The sequence below is a fragment of the Poecilia latipinna genome, unplaced genomic scaffold (assembly GCF_001443285.1).
Source record: "Poecilia latipinna isolate Pla-1442-1.1 unplaced genomic scaffold, P_latipinna-1.0 Scaffold1378, whole genome shotgun sequence".
Classification (NCBI taxonomy): Eukaryota; Metazoa; Chordata; class Actinopteri; order Cyprinodontiformes; family Poeciliidae; genus Poecilia; species Poecilia latipinna.
The window spans coordinates 2097-22357 of record NW_015113994.1 but is presented as its reverse complement, the minus strand read 5'-3'; the positions used below and the strand labels follow the sequence as shown (position 1 = coordinate 22357).

General features: G+C 40.6%; 2 protein-coding genes and 1 long non-coding RNA gene across 6 annotated transcripts in view; all 3 read left to right on the top strand.

Annotated features, from left to right (window-relative positions):
- The window catches only part of btbd11b (BTB (POZ) domain containing 11b), an 82873-nt gene extending 78490 nt beyond the window's left edge, over nucleotides 1–4383 (top strand). For both annotated transcript variants that reach the window (XM_015056380.1, XM_015056378.1), the window contains 6 exons: nucleotides 611–716; nucleotides 1218–1320; nucleotides 1524–1605; nucleotides 1909–1977; nucleotides 2116–2229; nucleotides 2364–4383. In XM_015056380.1, the coding sequence (XP_014911866.1) occupies nucleotides 611–716; nucleotides 1218–1320; nucleotides 1524–1605; nucleotides 1909–1977; nucleotides 2116–2229; nucleotides 2364–2573 (684 nt within the window). In that variant the 3' untranslated portion in view covers nucleotides 2574–4383. The remainder of the gene's footprint in view (nucleotides 1–610; nucleotides 717–1217; nucleotides 1321–1523; nucleotides 1606–1908; nucleotides 1978–2115; nucleotides 2230–2363) is intronic.
- Nucleotides 4384–5391: 1008 nt separating this feature from the next.
- Nucleotides 5392–11826, top strand: mlc1 (modulator of VRAC current 1). Of its 3 annotated transcripts, none has more exons than XM_015056387.1 (12): nucleotides 5392–6203; nucleotides 7544–7828; nucleotides 8951–9040; nucleotides 9185–9238; nucleotides 9351–9452; nucleotides 9554–9655; nucleotides 9744–9809; nucleotides 9896–10012; nucleotides 10106–10162; nucleotides 10411–10533; nucleotides 10706–10867; nucleotides 11056–11826. In XM_015056387.1, the coding sequence occupies exons 2-12, from the start codon at nucleotides 7571–7573 to the stop codon at nucleotides 11134–11136; spliced, it is 1212 nt and encodes a 403-aa protein (XP_014911873.1). In that variant the 5' UTR covers nucleotides 5392–6203; nucleotides 7544–7570; the 3' UTR covers nucleotides 11137–11826. The 3 variants fall into 3 exon arrangements, with proteins under 3 accessions (XP_014911873.1, XP_014911872.1, XP_014911875.1); XM_015056386.1 differs by having other exon boundaries at nucleotides 5392–6204; nucleotides 7548–7828; XM_015056389.1 differs by having other exon boundaries at nucleotides 5393–6204; nucleotides 7548–7828; nucleotides 11059–11826.
- Nucleotides 11827–15577: 3751 nt separating this feature from the next.
- LOC106962154 (uncharacterized) lies at nucleotides 15578–20050 on the top strand. The gene is made up of 2 exons (XR_001427914.1): nucleotides 15578–16341; nucleotides 19185–20050. It is a non-coding gene; the product is annotated as an uncharacterized LOC106962154 (long non-coding RNA).
- Nucleotides 20051–20261: the final 211 nt, after the last annotated feature.

The window sequence follows — 20261 nt, the reverse complement described above, 5'->3', positions numbered from 1 at the left end:
CCATACGATGTTGTTTTTATTTGAATATGTCAGCACCGTTGTCTGATTTTTGAGACATTTCTTCTCATGTGAAACACAATCTATAGTAAATTGTATTTTCTGGTTGCAACTTGGCAAAATGTGTAAAGGTTCAAGGGCTCTCAATACCCAAAGCGCTCCGTCCTTTTGTCTGTCCGAGCTCGTGGTTGTTGGAGTTTTTGCCTGGTAATAAATGCTTGTTGCTGTCTCCAGTGAGCATGAGCAGACTGTCTATGCATGTAGGTTCTGTAGTGTAGCTGACCGTTCCACGCACACAACCACATTAAAAACACAAATCCTAATGCCTAAGTGGAAATTTGTGCAGGACTGAAAAAGGCTGGGTGGTTTTTCCAGTGCTCTTCTTTCTCAAGCGCTTGCATTTGCCCGAGGTGTCGCTCTGTTTTTCATTACAGTAACGTGGGTGTTAGAAATAGGTCTGATATTCATCTAGTTCTTACCAAAGATATGATGTAACTGTGACCATGAGGCTTAATGAACAGTCTGCTCGAACATAGAGAGAGATGTATAAGTTAAAGTCGCCTCCCTGTGCGTTGGGCTAACGTCTTTTGTCAATCTGCTTATGTGTCGCCAGAATGAAGTGATTAGCCAGCAGCTGTCTGCAATCTTCACTCAGTGCTATGGTCCTTATCCCATCCCCAAACTGACAGAGATCAAGAGGAAACAGACATCACGACTGGGTAAACATCTCTCTTAAGCAGTTTTATTATTTAAAGAGGGCTTTTTATGCAACATTGTATTTTTTACTTTTATTTTTTCACATTTTTGTATTTCCTTTTGGGTCTTTAGCGCTTCAAGAAATATTCCAAGCGCTATAAATCACACCCAGCTGCTTTATGGCAATAACTAAATGTTTTTTTTTTTTGGTATCTGGAAAATGAGCCGCTTCAAAAGCCTCCTGACTTTTAAGTCACAATTGGTCAGCACTGCCCCTCCCCAGCGACCCCAGCAGAGCTTGAGCGCAATTGGTTTCAGCTGGTTTTACTGCTGTATGCGCTGTACAATGGCTGCGACTGTAAATCACATAACACCACCTAGTGCTCTAGACTAGAACAGAAATGTTGAATTAAATCTTCCCTGACGGGTATTGTATCTACTTGATTTTTTTTTTCTCAAACTGATAATAATAATAATAATAATAATAATAATAATAATAACTTTTATGTTTACGTGTTCTTCAGATCCTCACTTCCTGAACAATAAGGAGATGTCTGATGTGACCTTTTTGGTTGAGGGGAAACCCTTTTATGCCCACAAAGTTCTGCTCTTCACTGCATCCAACAGGTACTATTACCCTTTTCAGTCTTGCTATTTTCAGATCAGATCTTTCTAAAGGCAAGAACTCTGTGTGGTTCAGCCTCGCTTTAAACAAACAAAGAAAAAAAAATGCAAATTTGCTATTTTGTGAATCAAAACCAATGCTGCATGTATCAAGCTCATATTTCAAAGCTCTAATTTTGCTGTGTTTTTACTCTTTTTTTTTCAAGATTTAAAACTCTTCTAGCAAACAGACCCTGTGGCGAAAATACTTGCATTGAAATCAGCAACGTCAAATATCATATCTTCCAGGTGTGTAAATACTAACCTTAAAAGTGTTCCTATGTATGTGCGATGTATAGTAATAAAACCTCTGCAGTGAAAATTTTACATATTAAGATAAATTTATGCATGCTTCCTCACTAAGATTTAGACGAATGTCCCTTAGCAGGCTGTGTGTGTATAGCTGTGAGGATGCTGCGCACACACACAAAAAAAAACCCTATTCAAATAATCTCAGATTTACACCTCCGATGTCAATATCCTTGGTATTTATCCTGCTACCTATATACTTACGCTTTGTGTTTGTTCTGAATGTAACTGTGTGTCTGGCAGCTGGTAATGCAGTATCTTTACTTCGGAGGAACAGACGCTCTGCACATCAGGAGCACAGATATTATGGAGGTTAGATGAACAATAAATCTTTGACCGCTACCCTGTAGTGTACTATGAGAAATTCCACTCCCTCAGCTGCTAAACTTTTCAAGCGAAAATCAATTTAGGTAGCATTAATCAGTTTTAATGTCACTGGCTTCTTCCCAGCTGTTGTCTGCAGCCAAGTTCTTCCAGCTGGAAGCTCTACAGAGGCACTGTGAGATTATCTGCTCCAAGAACATTAACACTGAAACCTGTGTTGAGCTCTACAATCACACAAAGGTGAAAAAAGAGGTTATTTAAAAAGCATGCAATTTAAAACACACCATTTCAAGAATTTTAATGCTTGGAGGAATATTCCTGTCTAAGATAAGCAGTAAATATGATTAAAATTAGGCACTCTTTTCTCATTTCAGTTTCTTGATGCTCCAGACTTGGCGTCCTACATAGAAGGCTTCTTCCTGAAGAACATGGTCATGCTGATTGAGCTGGAGCCGTTCAAACAGCTGCTTTATGACACTCCTCCTGAAAGCCCTGGCAGCGACATCCTGCAGGCCTTGGAGAAAACCCTAGCCATCCGCATCCAGTCCATCCACTTGTCTTCCTCCAAAGGATCGATTGTCTGAACTGTTGTATAGGGATTTCTTTTTTATTTTTATTTTTTATCAAAAATTAAAAACAAATATTTTAATTTAAAGTAGCATTCTTTTTTTTTAGCCTAAAATGTAATGCTCACCCTCAAAGCCCGAAACAGAACAAAACATCTTCCTGTGCTCACGCTGAATATATTTTTGCACAAATATCGTTTCCTCCTGCTTCCGTGCTTCTCCTCAAGATCAAATTTTCTCTCTGCACAGTTTAAACCTGCATGCTCAAGTCTTTCCTCTTTGCTATTGAATTGACTTGAGGCACAAAGCAGGGACTCTATGAAGTGGTCCAGCACTATCTAACAAATGAAGTGCATTCCATAGTAAAAAAAATCATTTGCACCTCAAAGATGATAGTTACACACTCTTTCCATTGGCTGGAAATGTTAATACACAAGCAAAGAGGAAAGATTTGAGTACAGTCTTTAGATACATGCAGGGAGAAAGTTTGAACGCGAGCTCAGGGAAGCAAACTGGAGGAGGGAAGCTCTGGATACGACTGCATAAATATAGTACGGCTGAGCAAAGCATATTTGCAAGCGAGCGCTAGCTTTTGAGTTTGAGAGAAGAATTTTGGGGGCAAGCATTACAACATCAGACTGATCATAAGGAATTTTACTCTTACATTTAAAATACATGCTCTTATTTTGGAAGAACTTCTTTTCAACAAGACCTCCTGATTTTTTTTATTTTTATTTTTTAACCCAAAAGCAGGGATTATTGAGAACGAAACGATCAGACACAAAATAAAGCATCTCTGTGAGGGAAATCATTTCCTGTTAAAAAAGGAAATCTGGGAATCACAGATCTACCGTGTTGTGATCTTTCTTCTTCATTACTTGCTAACATGCTTCTTGTTATCTTAGCACAGATGGTAAAAAATAAACAAAAGAGAAAATCTGTTTGTATTGTTGATATATGTCTACTAACACCACTGTCATATTATGTAGTAAACCTCCACTTGCCAATAGCAAATCAAACACACTTATGGCTCAGTAAGCAATTTCTACATAATGTGATAAGCCATCAGAATATCCCTGAATATGAGGACGATTCACTGCCTCATTTTGTGATTGTTTGCTGAATTACTACAACCTGTACAAAGAGGATCATTTGTATATTTGTGAGTCAGATCTGTGCAGATTACTCTGTAAAGCCAAACAAACTGAGCAAAAGACAAAAACCAATGAAAAGACTGAAGAAACGGAACTTATGAAAGAGGGAATTTTATTTCCTCAACAGCTTTGTAAATTTTGTTGATAAAACAGAGATATTGATAATGTAAGTTAATGTATATAGTCACAGATTTTTTTTCTCATGTGTCTTTACTGTTTTACATTGCTGTAAAAAAAAGAGAAATTTGTTCATCTTATGAAGATTAATGTTTAAGTGTTGCATGTTGGAACCTAAGGAGCTGCTTTCACATTTGGGAATTGTCTTTTGTCATTAGCGTGGGTCACTATTAATGTGTCGCAGTGGAAAAATGTCTTTGTTATGTTCCGAGAGGCTGCAGGGATGTTTATTTGAACATTATGCTACAGGGTGTTTTTTTTTTTTTTCTTTCTTCCTCCCGGAGAATTTGCTTTTAACTTTATCTGGTGTGGCTCTTTATCTTTAATTCTGTTTGAAGAGCAGTTTTGAGGGCAGCCCTGTTGTTTTTTTTGTTCTCTGCAGCAAAAGGTCAGATCTCAGCTGGTGGTAGGTTTAATGTGAGATCCAGCAGTGTTCATGGCAGTAGGGTCCAAATAGCCTGAAATCTGTGACAAAAATAAAGACGTAAAACACTTCACTAACAGCATTCTCTTTTTTGGGAGCCCCTAAATGAACAGAGCATTATTGAAACCTCATAAACAACGTTAGCCCGGAGACTTTAACCATTCATATTTGCTGACTTAAAGAGATCTAATCAACTTGAAAATTAATTTGCTAATAGAGTTTTCTGTTATATAGAAGTGATAAATAAAATTGGTATCAATCAAAAGTTGAGTCTACAGCTCTGAGTTTTAAGGAATTCAAATTTCAGAGCTGGATTTGGGTCCATCGCCTTCTCACCTCAACCAGAATATAAAAGAGATTAAAGCCTTTCTTGTTGGCTGTTGATGGGGAACTCGTTGGCTTTCCTGGACGGTGACATACTTTGGAAGTTGGACATAAAAATAAAAGTTAGCATTGTTGCTACCAAAGGCCAGGCAAGGTGTATTGCTGGTTTGGGGATTCTGTTTCCATGTGTGAGTCTCAAAACTGAGCTGCCTTTGTAACCCAAAAGTAAATTACTTCAAACTTTCCACACTAATTAATGCAGTTATTAAGGATAGGGTGAAGGAAATTGTGAAAACAACTATTCAACTGTCCTCTATACACGGTGCATCAATTTTTTTTTTCTTTTTTGAAAGCAGCAGATCTGCTTGAGACTGTGAAAAGTTGAACCCATTAGATACCAACTTCTGCATTTGCCAGTGTGGCAGTATCGTCAACCACAGTCTAAAATGCTGGATTCATTTCCCTCTATGATTTTGAACTCACTTGTTTATGCTTTTTTTTAATTATTATTATTATAAATATTATTTCACTGACTGCATTAGTATTCGAATGCCGGATTGTTTCCATCAGCCAGTTTCACAGATCCCTTCCAATGTTTCTGGAGACTGTTGCAAAGTGCATGTCTCCCTTTGAGTGTGTGTGCGCGGTGTTTGTAATTGAGGGACAGTTGTTAAGGCGTCACCATGGTTGCAGCTGGTTGAGAACAATATGAAGCTGGGAATGCTGCGCCGCACTAAAGAGTGACTGGAATCCTGGGGCGCAGCATCCAGGGACATGTCCACACGTAGACACAATTAACATTCACTCAAAGCGCGTCCTCACTGGCGGGGTTTTATTCCTAAATTTCATTTTTTACAATGAGGGAAAAAGGATCCATCATTGTATTAGTTCCGCCAGACGGGAGAGCATGTGACGAAGCCGTGGAAATGTCTCTGCTGCCGCTTTTCTAAAGCGCTGCTGGGCATCTTAATTTACCGAGCTGTGAACTGTGAGTGAAGCACTTAAGCAACACCGGGGGAAGTTGTGACTGAAAAGTAATGCAAGAGGACAACTGCAAACTGTCCCAAAGAGATTTCTCTGAAACTCTTATTTTGCTGATGTGAAAACATTCGGAGTTGTTCGGGTCTGAAGGCCCCATTGTTCAGTTTTCTAAGTGGGCTGCCGTGCGCATATTTGAGTGTGTATTTGTGTGCAGGAGCAAAGAGGAGGAGGAGGGATAAAATAGGGGTGTCTGCCCTACTAACTCTGCCCCCAGCGCGAGCCCCTTCATCCTCCCCCTTGTTGTCATGCACAAGCGCTCTCCCTCTGGCACAAAGTAGGCTGGCAACACAACAGCCATGTGTTTTAGCTCCGCGCTTTGAAGGGCACCAAAAACTTTTCAGAACTGGTTCTGAGAGCATTGCAGAGAGAGAGAGAGAGAGAGAGAGAACAGAGAAACAGGGAGTGAACTTAAAGAAGGAGTAAATCTGTGTGGGAGGAAGATGAGGCAGGAAAGGCCAGAGAGATAAATAAGCCGCGTTTTATGTGATGTTTTGATAGAAGACACTTCAGCTGGAGGAATTCACAACAGGTAAGCATAAAGAGAGAAATATTTTGTCATCCTTGTCTTAACATAAAAGCAGGGATGTTGTTTGTCTAGTTTTCAATAATTTATCGTGTGCCGAAAGTTAGTGTATTTAGCATTTTATGTACTTTTTTTTTCTTTTTTTCTTTCTGAAATTCAATGCTGGAATGCTTCAAGTAAAAACTACATCTGACCGTGAAAAAGTCTAGAGTTACTTACATGAGGATGTGCACTGCCTTTCGAAGGTAGTTGTATCCCTTGAACTTGTTTTGATATTTTACAACTATTAACCTGAATCTATCTTATTGGGAAACTATGCCACAGGCTTATGCAAAGTATTACATTTTTATAAAGTGGAAGCTTAAAAACACATAGAAAACAGTTGTTTCTCTGTATTCAGTCTTTTCCAGTCCAATATCCCTAAATTAAGTGATTTAGACTAATTGCCTCATTCAGCTATTATGTAAAGGCCTCGGTGCTTTAATTGTTACAGGAAATTTGTGGACAAGCAGTAGGATGAAGGCCAGGGAACAAAACAAATAGCTCAGGGAACAACATTAACACAAGCTCTGAATATCCACCGATCCTTGTCTAAAAATGTATAGATATGGCACAATTGCAAATTTGCTAAGACATAGTTCTCTACCTAATCTAACAGGCCAGGCAAGAAGAGATTAAATCAAAGAAACATTAAAGAGTGACTCTGGAGGAACTGCAGAAGTCCAGAGTTCAGATAATGCAATCTGTTTACAGAACATCTATAAATCTCGCTTTATTTAAAATGTAATGTTTTAGAAAACAAACAGAACTTCATCCTGAAGATACCGACTCAACTTTAGCACAAAGCGGAGGCAAAATCATGCCATGGTGATGCTTTTAACTGGGACAGGAAAGCTGGTTTGAAATTATGGGAATGTATATGGGACTAAATATAAGTTCATCCAGGATGTTGTGAAGGGGGATGCATCAGGACGATGACCCCAAACATACAGCTAATGCCTCAACGGTGCGGTTTAAAATAAAGCATTTCTATGCATTAGAACAGCCCAGACAAAAATCCAATTAAGAACCCCTCTCGGGTTTTTAACATCTTCAAATCTAACTAAGCTTGACCCGTTTTCCAATGAAGACTCAGCAAAGAGGATTGGCTATCTAAATTTACACCACACTTTTCAGATTCATAGTTCTTGAAAAGCATTTTTCCCTTTTACCTCAAAACTATGCCACGTTCAGTGGTGGAAACGCGGCCAAGTACATAAACGCTAAAGAGATGTGATGTGGCGACTTTTGCAGGACACTCTGAGTTGCAGTTGTTTTGTTTTTCACTGTTTTCCGCTCTCGCCCCAAAGTTGGTCGACAGCTCCTTCGAAAGATGCAGCGTGAAGACCTGTCTGCCAGAGAAGAGTTCACCTACAGCCGCACGTCCACACTGGAGAGGAGCAACGGGACACTGGGGCGGAGGGGCGACAGGAGTCTGGAGAGAAGGCCAGACCGGGGGGAGAGGGAGAGGCCGGAGCGTGACAGCTATACAGTGGACGTGAGGGCCAGTGACCTGCAGCTGGCCCAGCCGGAGCCTCTAAAGCATCCCTGCTTCAGCTACAGGGCCTGGCTCTACAGTGTCCTCATAGGGGTGAGAGGAGACGTAGTCAGGAAAGGAGGGAAAGAGGAGCACAATGAAGAGTTTGCCAGTCCAGTCCAAATCACAACAGCTTATAAAGTTGGGACTGAGTTATTCCGTTAAGGAGTGAACATCCCAGTTTATGAGTTTTGAGTGAAATTTGGCAACAAAATTCTTGTTTTGTGCTTCTACTTTACAAGTGAGGAAACGTGGTCAATAATAAATGAAGTAAGTTGTCTCTTGGCCGGGATCTCAGGTTCAGGGTTATTTTAATCTCTCCAAGTTAGCTTTTATGTTTTAAGGATTTCTAAGGAATCTTTTATCTGAAAATAAATTTGAAGTGCTGGTCAGAAGTTTAAACACACTCGTCATCATTGCCTAATGTGCCTAATGTCGTTTTACATTAGGGCTTCTAATGATACATTTTAACACCATTTTTCTCAAAGTGAAATGATAAATAAAAATAAATAAATGATATTTGATAAATGATAAATAAAATAAAACAGAATCATCCTAGATGAGTTTCATAACCAAGAATTAATACAACCATTTGAATTTATTGTAGATTTTCTCCAATCCCTCATAGAATCTGTTTTGGAGCTTGAACAATAATCCTTTAAAGAACCCTCAGCATTTTGCAGATGGACAGTACAAGTTTGCCTCTTAAGTTAAGCTTTTGGAGAGTCTTCAATTCAACTTTACTGAAAAGTTGGATGCCAGGAAATCAGTCGGTTTAAACAAACTCTACTGCTTCTGCCTAAGAATCTGGTATGTACTGTGTCAGCACGAAGCTTGTCAATGCTCAAAAAAGTCTGTAATGCAACAAACTGCAACTTGCTAAGGGAATTTTAACATAATACTTTAACTCTTAGCCAAACATCAAAGCTGTATGCATATTTTTGAGACTGTATTCACCTTAAACGTAAATGTGCACATGCAATTCTTAATTTTGTATTTTATCTTTGTTTATTGAAGTTATTGGCTATAATTTCACCCTGAAGATCCAAATGAATAATTCAAAACATCAATCACATTTCTATCATATTGCTATGTTGACTGGTACAATATTGATCTGTGAATGCATATATGTATATATGCATGCCCCTCTATGTGTATGTGTTTATAAATCTCCAGGGGAGTCTGCTCATCACATCTGGTTTCTCCCTGTACCTGGGAAATGTCTTTCCTGTTGCCATGGACTACTTGCGCTGTGCTGCAGGCTCGGTGAGTGGCCATCACGGACTCTGTCACCTTTATTGAGTTTATTAACACGGTTTCAATGTTTCAATGAGGCATTTTTTATGGCAAAATGCCTTATCTTCATTTTTAAAATGATCTCCGTTGGTATAATTTGCTTAATCCTCACAGGGTATCCCTGCAGCAATAGCAAGCTTTGCTATTGCCAAGAAACGACGTGTTGCAGTGAGTGAAGGCTGAATGCACAAGAGCTACGACTTTTCATTTAAAAAGATATAACTTAGATCTTTTTTAAAAATTGCAACAATATCAGTTTTTTTATTTATTGCGGATGCAGGTGTCAGACTTCCAGGTGGTCTACGTGTCGACATTTGCCGTGACGACCACCTGCCTTGTCTGGTTTGGCTGCAAACTGGTCTTGAATCCTTCTGCTGTCAATGTAAATCCATCCTCAGTGTTGTTGTTTCTAAAGAACATTTTTCTCGTCTTTGCCAGCATTTGTATTTCCGTCCCTTTTCACACTCCTCTTCCTGTCCTAAGATAAACTTTAACCTGATCTTGATGATCGTGCTGGAGGTGTTGATGGCCACCACCGTCATACTGTCGGCCCGCTCTGCAGACGACTGCTGCTGCCACAGAAAGGTGTGACTGATTGCTTTTGTTCTTTTCCTGCATAATACTGAGCCCTCTTCTTTGTTGCCTCCGCCCTAACCCCCTCTCAATCTTAAAGTCCTATGACAGACCTGTGGTGGTAAAACCTGCGGTGTTCCCCACTCGACTCCTTAAAGCATATTCTGTGAGTATAGTTTTCACTTTTGCTGCAAATGACGTCGCATTTCGTTTACTGGCTGTAGTTTAATTGCTAAAAAACGGTTATCACAGGTTATTGAAGTGATTGTGGGAATCTCTGCCGTGTTCGGAGGGATTATCGCCCTCAACATGGACGCTCTGCTTCCTGGTCCATACTTGTCTGTCACGTTTTTCTGGATCCTTGTAGCTGTAGGTTTTCTAGCCCTTTTGCACTGACACAAATTAAAGCTCATTTTAAAGAAAGCCAGATGTGGATTAATGCTTGTTTCTTGTCCTTTGCAGTGTTTTCCAAGTGCAATCGCCAGTCATGTTGTGTCAGAATATCCCAACAAATGCCTGGTGAGTACAAAACAAAGGTTTCCAGAATAAAAACAGTATTTTGATCAGTTAAACTATTTTTTATAATCTGACATTAATTTAAATTCCAAAACTTTCAGTTTTCACAATTCTGTGCTATTTTCTCCAGACTATCATCATGTTGGAGGTTGTGATTGGTTTACACTTCTGGTCTGCCTCCTCTTATTTCCTATGCTTTTCACTTTTTTTTTGTCGCATTTCCTGTGTTTTTGCTCTTTGTGTCATCTCAGGTGGAGGTGCTGATTGCCATCAGCAGCGTGACGTCTCCCCTCCTCTTTTCAGCCTCGGGTTTTCTTTCTAGCAGCGTGATCAGTTTTATTGATATTTTTCTGCATGACGTGCCTACAGCCAAGGTGAACTTAACTGAGAAATGTGCAGAGCTAGAACGCGCCAGTCCTGAACTCACAGTGACCGTGAAACAAATTAGCGAAGGTTTGAAAAGCAGCTTGAGAAACTTTATAAAATCATCTGGGTTTTTTTTTTTGCGTGTGTGTGTGTCTGTGTGTGTGTGTGTGTGTCTCCCAGCAATCCTATGACATCCTGCTGTTGATTCTGATGGTGCTGCTGCTGGTGCAGGCAGTACTTACTTCAGCCACTGTGGTGCACTGTGCAACATACAAGAGTCGACTCCGCTTGGGGGCTCCAGAGTGTGAGGACAGCTTACAGACTGCGACTCATTACCATGAGGTATGAGAGGCTGTGGACACAAAAGGCCAAAGGTCACATCCAGTTTTATTTCTGTTTCTTTTTAACAGCTGTACATTTTCCTCCTGACAGTTAACTGACAATCTACATGAAGTCAACGTGATTAATGAAGAGTTTTTCATTTCATTCTTTTAACCTCTGTGCTTCTCCTTTGTGTTTTGATGCATCAGCAGCAAACACCCAATGGGACGCTGCAGGACTACGACAAAGACAGAGCCTGGAAGGCGGTTTTGGTCCAAATGGCCCAGTGAGAAATCTCGTCTTGTCTACAGAGGTTTGCCTTGCAGAAGGAAAAATCAGAGAAGGTAACAATGAAGAAATCCCCATAAGAATGAGAAAAACAAAAGAAATGAACCAGAAAAGCGGAGCTGAAAATAAAGAATGAAAGACTAATAAGAAAGTCTTTAAAAGCTTTGTTGTTCTTCTTTTTCATTTGCATAAAGATGTTGTGGGCATTCGTCTTTTCGGTTTAGGGATTTTTTTCTGTACCATTAATTAATTGTAACTATTTCTAGAAAGTATTTTATCACAAAACATCATTTTAAAAAACGTTATTGTTAAGAATGTATAACAGTCAACCGAGGCAGTAATCAGCAAATGGTTCTGTGGCTTGAGTCCACAAATAACTCATCATTAGACGTTTGAAGTTACACTTTGATGCATACAATAACTTTTTTTTTCCTCAGTTGAAAGAATGATTTCAAAAGTTGTTCTCTAATGTGATGCATATATTTATAAAGATGTTTACTGATTTCCTTATTTAGAATAATGACTCATAATATATCCTAGCAGATTTTGTTCTTCTTTGTCCTTGTGGTTTGAGATGTTGCAACTTTTTTATTACAAAGTAGCTGATGTGTTATTGCGGGCACAACGATGTGATGCACAGAGAAAGGGCTGAGATGATTTTTTCAAATAAAACTTGTTTGGAAATTATTGAGGTAATTTGGTGCCAGTTTAATCATTCTGTTATGACTAAATGTCTGCGCATGCCCTCAATGCCCACATTACACACACTTGAGATTAATGTGCCTTTAGACCATTTAGGGAAGCTCAGATGATGACATCATGTATTTCTAAGCATCTAATTAAGCTGCACAGAAACACACACCTGTGGATGTATTTTAATGTAACACTTCAAACACACTGCTACCCTGAGTGACATCATGGAAAAAATCTAAAGAGATCAGCTAAGATGTGAGGAAGAGAGTTATCGAGAAACAATTGCTAGTGAACTTCCTCCTCTGTAATTGCTAAAACTACAGGTGGACTACAATTCCGAAACAACAGCATAGAAAAGCTGCATTTTTGTTCACAACTTCTCCTTTTGTACACTGATTGGCCCAGTAGAAATTCTACCAGAGGAATCCAAGGGGATGGGAGAAAGCCTGGAATGAATCGAGCAGAATTGAGCAGGAAGGCAATGGCCAGTCTAGAACTGCACCAACGCGAGCTGAAAGTCTGCTAGGTAAGGCAGAATCCATTCTTATGAACATAAACTGTCAGTTTGAAGTTTATTGCAGTTTAACATTAAGGCCTCTTTGGAGACATTTCCTGTGGACTGATGAAACTACAGGAAAGTGTTTGGCTATAATGATCATTTTTACATTTTTGGAAAAAAAAAAGGGTAAAACTAGCAAAACCTGAGAGCACCATTTCATCTGTGAAGTGTGGCGGTGGCTGCATCATGTCGTGTTGTGTGAGTGTTCTGCTGCAGGAAGGACTGGTGCGCTTGTCAAAACAGATGACATCATAAGGAAGCAAAGGGTGGAGTAATACTGAAGCAACATTTCAAGGCGTAGGCCATTGTTTGTCAAGACATTGTTCTGCTCACAGAGCTAACTCTGATCGAAAAAGCATTTGAGCTAGCTTTTACAGATTTCTTCTGGGCTTTTTGTTGTTGTTGTTGTTCTTTTTGGGTTAAACATAAAAATTTCAAATCGTCAAAGAAATTATTTTGGTTAAAAAAAACTTGCGTAAATACAAAGAGCATTTGAGGACGAGGACTTCTTCCAGTCAGCCTCCTCTTTTCACAGTGAGAGTTTGTTGTTGTTGTTGTTGTTATTGCGATTTATTTTGTGTGGTTTTGAAAGCCAAGCTCGACTTCCACCATTACGGGTAACCTCAGTTTCTTAATCACATTACAGTCTGCCTGAAAAACCTTTACTATCCTCTTACAGTCTTTCCGGCCTTGATAATGGACATCAAGTTGCTTTTACTTGCAGAGCTCTAGGAGGAGGCTTGGAGGCGTCTGTGACTGCTGTTTGTCAGGATAAGGTTTGAAGAGCGACATTTGCATCTTCTGCCCTTTCCAGTGACAAGCTCAATAAGCTTTAACACTTCAAAAATACTGTTCTATTTTTCCTTTTCATGGCTTTAATATACAAATATAAATATGTACATATGACACAAAACAACTATATCTTACTGAAATGGTATATATGAGGGGGAAAAAAATAGAAATCAGCTTATTTCTCATTTCAAGACCTAAATCATGAGGAGGCCCAAATATTTACACTACAAACTGAAATAGATTTTTTTTTTAGGTTGTGAAATTTTGCTAGAAAGCATTGTGTTTGATTTTATATATTTGTGTTTCTTGCTGATGGGGAACTACATCTTGCAGCTTGCTTGTTGTAGGCAACATAAGTATGAGGAAGGAGGAGGGATGAGACAGAGGGAAGGAGTCTATATTTGGAAGCAATGCGTGGTAAGGAGCGGGTTCCCTTGCCGGCAGAAACTGGCTTGGAGGGGCTGGCACATTCAGTCTGATGGGTGTGCCCCACTTTGACACGCAGAGACAGCGAGACAGGGGCAAAATGATCCCAGCGGCGAGCCAAAAATCTTTCTGAGGCGGAAAAACAACAACAAAAAAAGCAAGAAAGCACCATTAAACATATCCACTGCCCATGTGTCCAGTGCAATATTTGATTTGATTTATGAGTGAGACCTATAAGTGTTGATGAGAATTAATTAGAGCATGTATTTACTATTTCATGACGTCTCCATGCACCACCACTGACATTTCAACACATTGTGGGGCGACGGTGCGTTGCCAGTTCAAACCCTCGCTTTGTTCGTATCAGTCATCGAGTCCCTGGGCAAGACACTTCACCTCCTCGCCTGCTGCTGCTGCTCACAGGGCCCAGTGACGCCAGCTGAGTGGCAGCCTTCCTTCTGTCACACTGCCTGTGGGCACTTGTAGCTGCTATGTAGCTACAAGTGCCCACTTGTAGCTACTTGTGTGAGTTCTTGAATGACTGAATATAGTGCAAAGTGCTTTGAAGTCCTCTGAACTGGATAAAGTGTTGTACAAGTACAGGTCATTTCCCATTTTACTATGAACTATCCTGAAAGTTGCAGAGAAACTTCTTAGTTTTAGTTTGAAGCCATCAAGAAGCTTGCGATACGATTCCATCTGGCATATCTACGCACTTTTTATTCCTTTATTGTGAATTGCAAGAGCTCAGTAAAAAAGTCTGGCTTCATGTATTTGAAATCAGATTAAAATCAAGTGGGTTCCAAAAACTTAATGTTATTCTGCTTTATCATTCCAACTAGTTTTAAAGTGTGCTTGGATCGTCATCCTGCTGGAACACCAAGATGTTCAAGTTTTTAATCAGCAGACCCATCCTGTCGGCCTCAAATGAAGGACAATCAGTGAGTGTGTTCACGGACTCACAAGAAACCACCCAAATCTGAACTTTATGTGAATCAACACATGCTGAACGTCAGCATCTCCATCCACACTGAGAGGAGTCTGTCATCATTACACAGAAAGGATACCAACCTAGAAAAAAATCCTGTGCTCGCTTAAAATTTACAACAGGCAAAACATCTTCTATGTTCTGGTGTCAAATTTTAGACTCATCCATAAAAAGAACATTACTCTACAATCAGTCTTTGTCTGGAAAACTTTAGTTTGCTCTCTGTGTTTTTTCAAGAGAGCAAATCTTTTCTTCACCTGCCACAGAATTATTTTTTCTAACAGTGCAGTGAGTGTACTTTCATATTGACTGCGGCAAAAACCTGCTGTCGATCCTGTGATGAGATTTTAGGGTTTTCAGCGATTTCATTTACCATTTGTTGACTGCTCAGATGGAACCTGCTTAGAAAGCCAGACTGGGGCCCAGTGGCATTGAATATTAGTCACTTGTTCTGGACAGGAATGGCTGATTTCAAACTCTTATAAGACGTCTTTAAATCTCTTAGCAAAGACATAAGCTAGATCTTCTTTCTGAAGGATCCCGACAGCTGTTTCAAAGTACCATTGTGTTCACTCTCTCTTCAACACACCCTAAACATCTACATGTGAAGCTCCTTCAAAAAGCAGCATAATGACTTTCTCAACTGATATGCTCTGTAGGAGAAATACTGATGTTTGATTTTTAGCTATTTTAATTCGGAATGAATGTGGAGATGTCCCAACGCACTTCTCCATAAACTGCACATTGTAAATTATTTTAAAAGTACTCAAAATGCTCGGGATTGTACGTCCACAGATGTTAGAAAACCACACAGGATGACTAGTGAATATCTACAGTAAAATCCTACTCGTTAGGATAACTTTAAACTTAGTTATGACAGTTTTAGAAATCCTTGAACTTCTTGTACCATCAGGAAAAGCACAGGTTAAAACCCCTCCTCACATATTAAAACTTTTAATTATTATCACTGTCGTGATGAAATCTTCTTGCCAGAACTCCAACCCTCACCACTCCTCTTGTGTAATTTCAAAGCGCTTCTTCTAAACAGGAAACTTGAACCACCTGTTAATGACTCATCTACAAACAGAAGATGGGTGAAGATGCTCGCCACACCCATAAGATTTGAATGACACGCGTCTTTGCCAGTCCTTGTTTGCATGTGTCCACGGTCAGTCCCACATTCTGAGGTGACAGGCAGGCTGGATAAACCTATGAGGAAGGCAAGAAGACACTGCCGTGCGGTTTGGACCGAATAAACAGGAGTTGAACCGCACAGCTTGTACTTAGAGAGTCCATAATGATCCAAGTGGAGCGCTAAATGCTTGTGTTGTACAGAATACAGCCCTAAAACGTGATTCATTTGCAACGCATTAGCAAATCTCTAATATTTACAGCAATGTTTTTTTTTTATTTTTATTTTTTTAATAATATCGATTTGCAGAGGATGAAGTGTGGACGATTTTGCTGCAAGCCTGTCAACAAACCACAGGGCGCTCGTAATTCCGCCTCAAACACTCACAGAGCTGATACGAAGAGCCGCAGAATCTTTAATTTGTTATCTCTTCCCTTGTTTCCGAGGAAGAGGCGGGGAGGGGAGATGAAGAGAAGAGGGCTGGAGTCACCAGAGGGAGAGGGGAAGGGTGGGGGGAGAAAAGGCGGAACAAACCGGTGAGCTCGGATACAAGCTGTAGCTTCTCGCCCGCACTGCAGATTAACTCTTACCGCGCCGGGAAGACGCAGCTGGACTCGGTGAGTTGTTGTTATTATTATTATTATTATTATTTTTAATTATTATTTCTCTCGTCCTCGCTGCCCCGCAAATTTTAGCAGTTCGCTCCACAGCAGCAAAATGCGGCGGTTTGGTCCGGTCTAAGTGCGGACAGGTAGAGACGGATTCAGGTGCAGAGCATCACAGAGAGTCTCCTCTCGTCTCGTGCACACTCCGAGCTTCACACACAAGATGCACTTTCGCTTCCTGGCGTGCTCGTCGAATCGATGTGTGCTTGATGTTGAGCAGCTTGTCTCCGGTTTTCCGGGAGCTGTCCGCCGCTCAGGTGCTGAAGCGGCTCGTCATCCACAGGCGGCTGTAATTAACTGCAATGCAATGTCTCAGCAGAGGTGAAGACCGATGGACCCCTCTCGGAGACAGCAGTTCGGATCCCAGCCTGCTGCGCTGAGTAAGACACGGTGATCTTTTCGTGATTTTTTTTTTTTTTTTTTTTGGTGCACTTTTATGCTAACACGTAAAAGTGTGGAAACTGTTACGGCGCTGATTTAGTGGTCTTGAGCTGGTCATTAAGCAGCCCAATCAGAAGCGTTCCTTTAATGTCAGAGAATATTCCGCCCTGGAAGTTCTTCCATGTCCCTTCGTCATCCAATTAATAATGAATGAAGGAATGGGTGGATAAGAGCAGCTCCACTCCCTGAGCTGTTGTCCTGAAGTCTAACTCTGCCTCTTTTCGCAGACAGCTGCACTGGTCCGAGCCAAGCGGGATGTTGTAGTAGTCAAAGATGTGGGATTCCCTGTGTAAACACACCGGTAGCATGGCCCAACTGAGGGGCAAAAATCTGTCAGGCTGGAGCAGCGCCAGTGGCAGACAGACAGCTTCTAAAATGTGACCCTGCTCCTTTAAATCTAAATTATGTAAACTTTGCCTCTCTTCTGATCATCCTTTAAAGTTGTCATATGGGAGGGTGAAATTGGAAGGTTGCTATCCCAAAAGGGACATCTTGTTCTCTACTTGAGAATCAGTAATTACCCCATGTCGGCATGAACACTGAATAGCGGTCCTTCATAATGCTTCTAAGGATTCTTTTGCTCATGATCCCACTAGTCATGTTCACTTTTTAAGCTGGCTGGAGCACACTAATTGCTCTTTGGACTACTGAAGCCGCAACTCAAGATTTCTCTTTGTAAGATGTTAAGTACTACGTTCTCGTGTTGATATACAAGGGATAGGCTTTCAAAGGATTTAATAGGATTTGACAAGAGTGAGAGGAGAAGAGATGGAAATATGTTTTCTTTTTTTTAGCAAAAGAAGAAGAGATGGCATGAGAGGATAAGATTAGTTGATGGTAAATGGATGATGCATTCACACTCCCCACCGAGGACCTTCCTATAACCTTCATGTTCAAGAAGCCCGCTGCAGGCGGTGATGCCTCTGCAAAATTGTGGTGCTGGATAAGCATAAATTCAAACTTTTATGAATGCACATGAAAGCTAGAGAACATTGGATAGCACTAGGAGTCTGGGATCACTTAAAGTTTTCTGTCCGTCCCACAGGGATCTATTCTGTGCTCCTCATGTAGGGTTATAAAAAATTTTGACATCATATTTAAGAAAAATAAATAAATAACATATTTTTGTGAGTCAGTTTAAAGTTTCTTGAAACTGGTTCTTTGTACATCGTTGCTAAAATAGGACAACAATATACAATAACAGTGCCTTGAAAAAGTGCTTTTTTTCCCACATTTTGAGATTGTATTATTCCAAAAGGCAACAAAGGAGGTTGTAACTCTGAAGGGAAGCTGAAGAGACGCACAGCTCAGGTGGGAGAATCTGTCAGCAGGACAAACATTAGTTATGACTCTTTAAATGTGCTCTCTTTGAAAAGTAGCAAAATGAAATTCATCGTAAGTCCTCTTTGCAGATTGCGCTGGTCAGATTAGACTGAAAGTTAACTTTTTAAAAATGGATGTCATTTTTTAAAATGGGAAACTCACTATATGTCATCCTAATTCATGCCATCACCATTATGAGACACATGGTGGTGGCAGCATTAAACAGTGGGGATGCTTTTCTTCAGTACAGACAGGAAAGCTGCAAGCTCAAAGTAGATGTGAAAATTGATGCAGATAAATGCAGGTCAGTCCTTGAAGAGAACCTGCTAGACTGCAAAAAAAACTGAGGCACGGCTCACCTTCTAGCAGGGCAATGGCCTTTAACACAAATCCAAAGCAAACATATAGAAGTTTAGCATAAAACATATTATTGTGTGTGACCAAAACCAATAAACAAACCTAAATTGAAATGAGGAACTTAAAAATTGATGTTCTCAGAAACCCTCAATCCAATTTTAGTAGGGCAACAAAACAAACACTGAACTTATAGACTTTTAAATAAAACATTGCTAAATATTGTGTTTTTCCGCATTACATTATGCCCTTTTTGTGTTCATAAAATCCCAGTGAAATAATATTTTAGACATTTGTGGCTAAATATCTGCGACAGACTGGCGACCTGTCCAGGGTGAACCCCGCCTCTCGCCCGGAACGTTAGCTGGAGATGGGCAGCAGCAGCCCTCCCGACCCCACTGAGGGACAAGGGTGTAAAGAAAATGGATGGATGGCTAAATATAAGACCTTTCAAGGAGCAGACATACTTTTACAAGGTGCCGTTTATGGAAACTAAATTGAAGTTTCCTGTCTTCAGCCACACGTCTGCATCAGAATACGAAAGATAACATTCTCCCACAAGACTAGCCACAAATGAAAGAGAAACATTAAAGATGCACAGTTACTGTATATGTTGTCTCTGTGTACTCTATAATAGCTCCTATTTTGCAACTCCTAACTTCTTATTTGTTTTCCAGGATCGGATTGGGAAAGCTTCTTCCTTCCAATGCTCACATAACCACTCTTCAGCCTACAATTACTCTCCTTGTGGAGCACAAGAGCTCCTCCTAAACTCAGGTCATTCCTCAAGCTGCCACATACAGAGCTACTGGACTGCAGCCAGACTCTGTGGGGACGGGACAAAACAAAGGGATGCACGAGGGACACATTGACTGAGAGATGCGCTTCTGACCCTCAGGTCTCCTCTTTTGTAAAAGTTGAGCAAACATCCCAAATCACCACTTTCTCACATATGTTGACCACGGCTTACGGCGGCCACACATTTTTGTGTGCGTGTTTGCTTCACAGCGTCTTGGCAAGTACCTAACCACAAGAGGGAGCATCTGGTCTCGCCTCATTCGCAGAGGGGAGCTGTAGAGCGCGGCACTTCCGTTTCCGCATGCAGAACATCCTCGATCAAAACTTAGACATGGCCACAGCGCTGCTCGCGGGCGAGAAGCTGAAGGAGCTCATCCTGCCGGGCTCCTCTCAGGATGAGAAGGGTGGGGCACTGGCTGGCCTCATGGTGCAGCTCAAACTGGAGCTGCCCTTTGATCGGGTCGTCACTATAGGGACGGTCATCATCCCCATCCTGCTGGTCACCCTTGTCTTCACAAGAAACTTTGCAGGTGGGTGGCTCGGGCCACTACAGGGGCGCTTGGCGCTAACGCAGCAACAAAGATGTTTGATTAACGAACAAATGGTTTCAAGCAAACCTGTGTACCTTGCAAAGCATTCATAGGTGATTTTCAACAACAAACTTCAATACGTTTTGATCGGATTTTATGTGGCAGATCAAAACTAGTGCATAGAAGACGGAGAGAAACGTATATATTTTTCAAAATTAAAAAAAAAAGAAAATCTGAAAGTGTGGTCATTATATGTAATAGTCCCCTTTACAATGACACCCCACAATAAAATCCAGTGCAACCAAATGCCTTAAGAAACCAACTCTTCATAATCCATCTGTATGTAATTTAATCTTAGTATAAATATAGCAGTTCTGTGAGGGTCTCTGGGTTTTATGGGAGAACATATTGAACAAACATCGAACA

Bases quoted from the DNA above. Each gene is read 5' to 3' on its own strand.
- mlc1 (XM_015056387.1), top strand. From the start codon at position 7,571: ATGCAGCGTGAAGACCTGTCTGCCAGAGAAGAGTTCACCTACAGCCGC. The intron at 7,829-8,950 runs GTGAGAGGAGAC...ATAAATCTCCAG, and splicing joins TCTACAGTGTCCTCATAGGG to GGGAGTCTGCTCATCACATC. The intron at 10,013-10,105 runs GTAGGTTTTCTA...TGTCCTTTGCAG, and splicing joins TTTTCTGGATCCTTGTAGCT to TGTTTTCCAAGTGCAATCGC.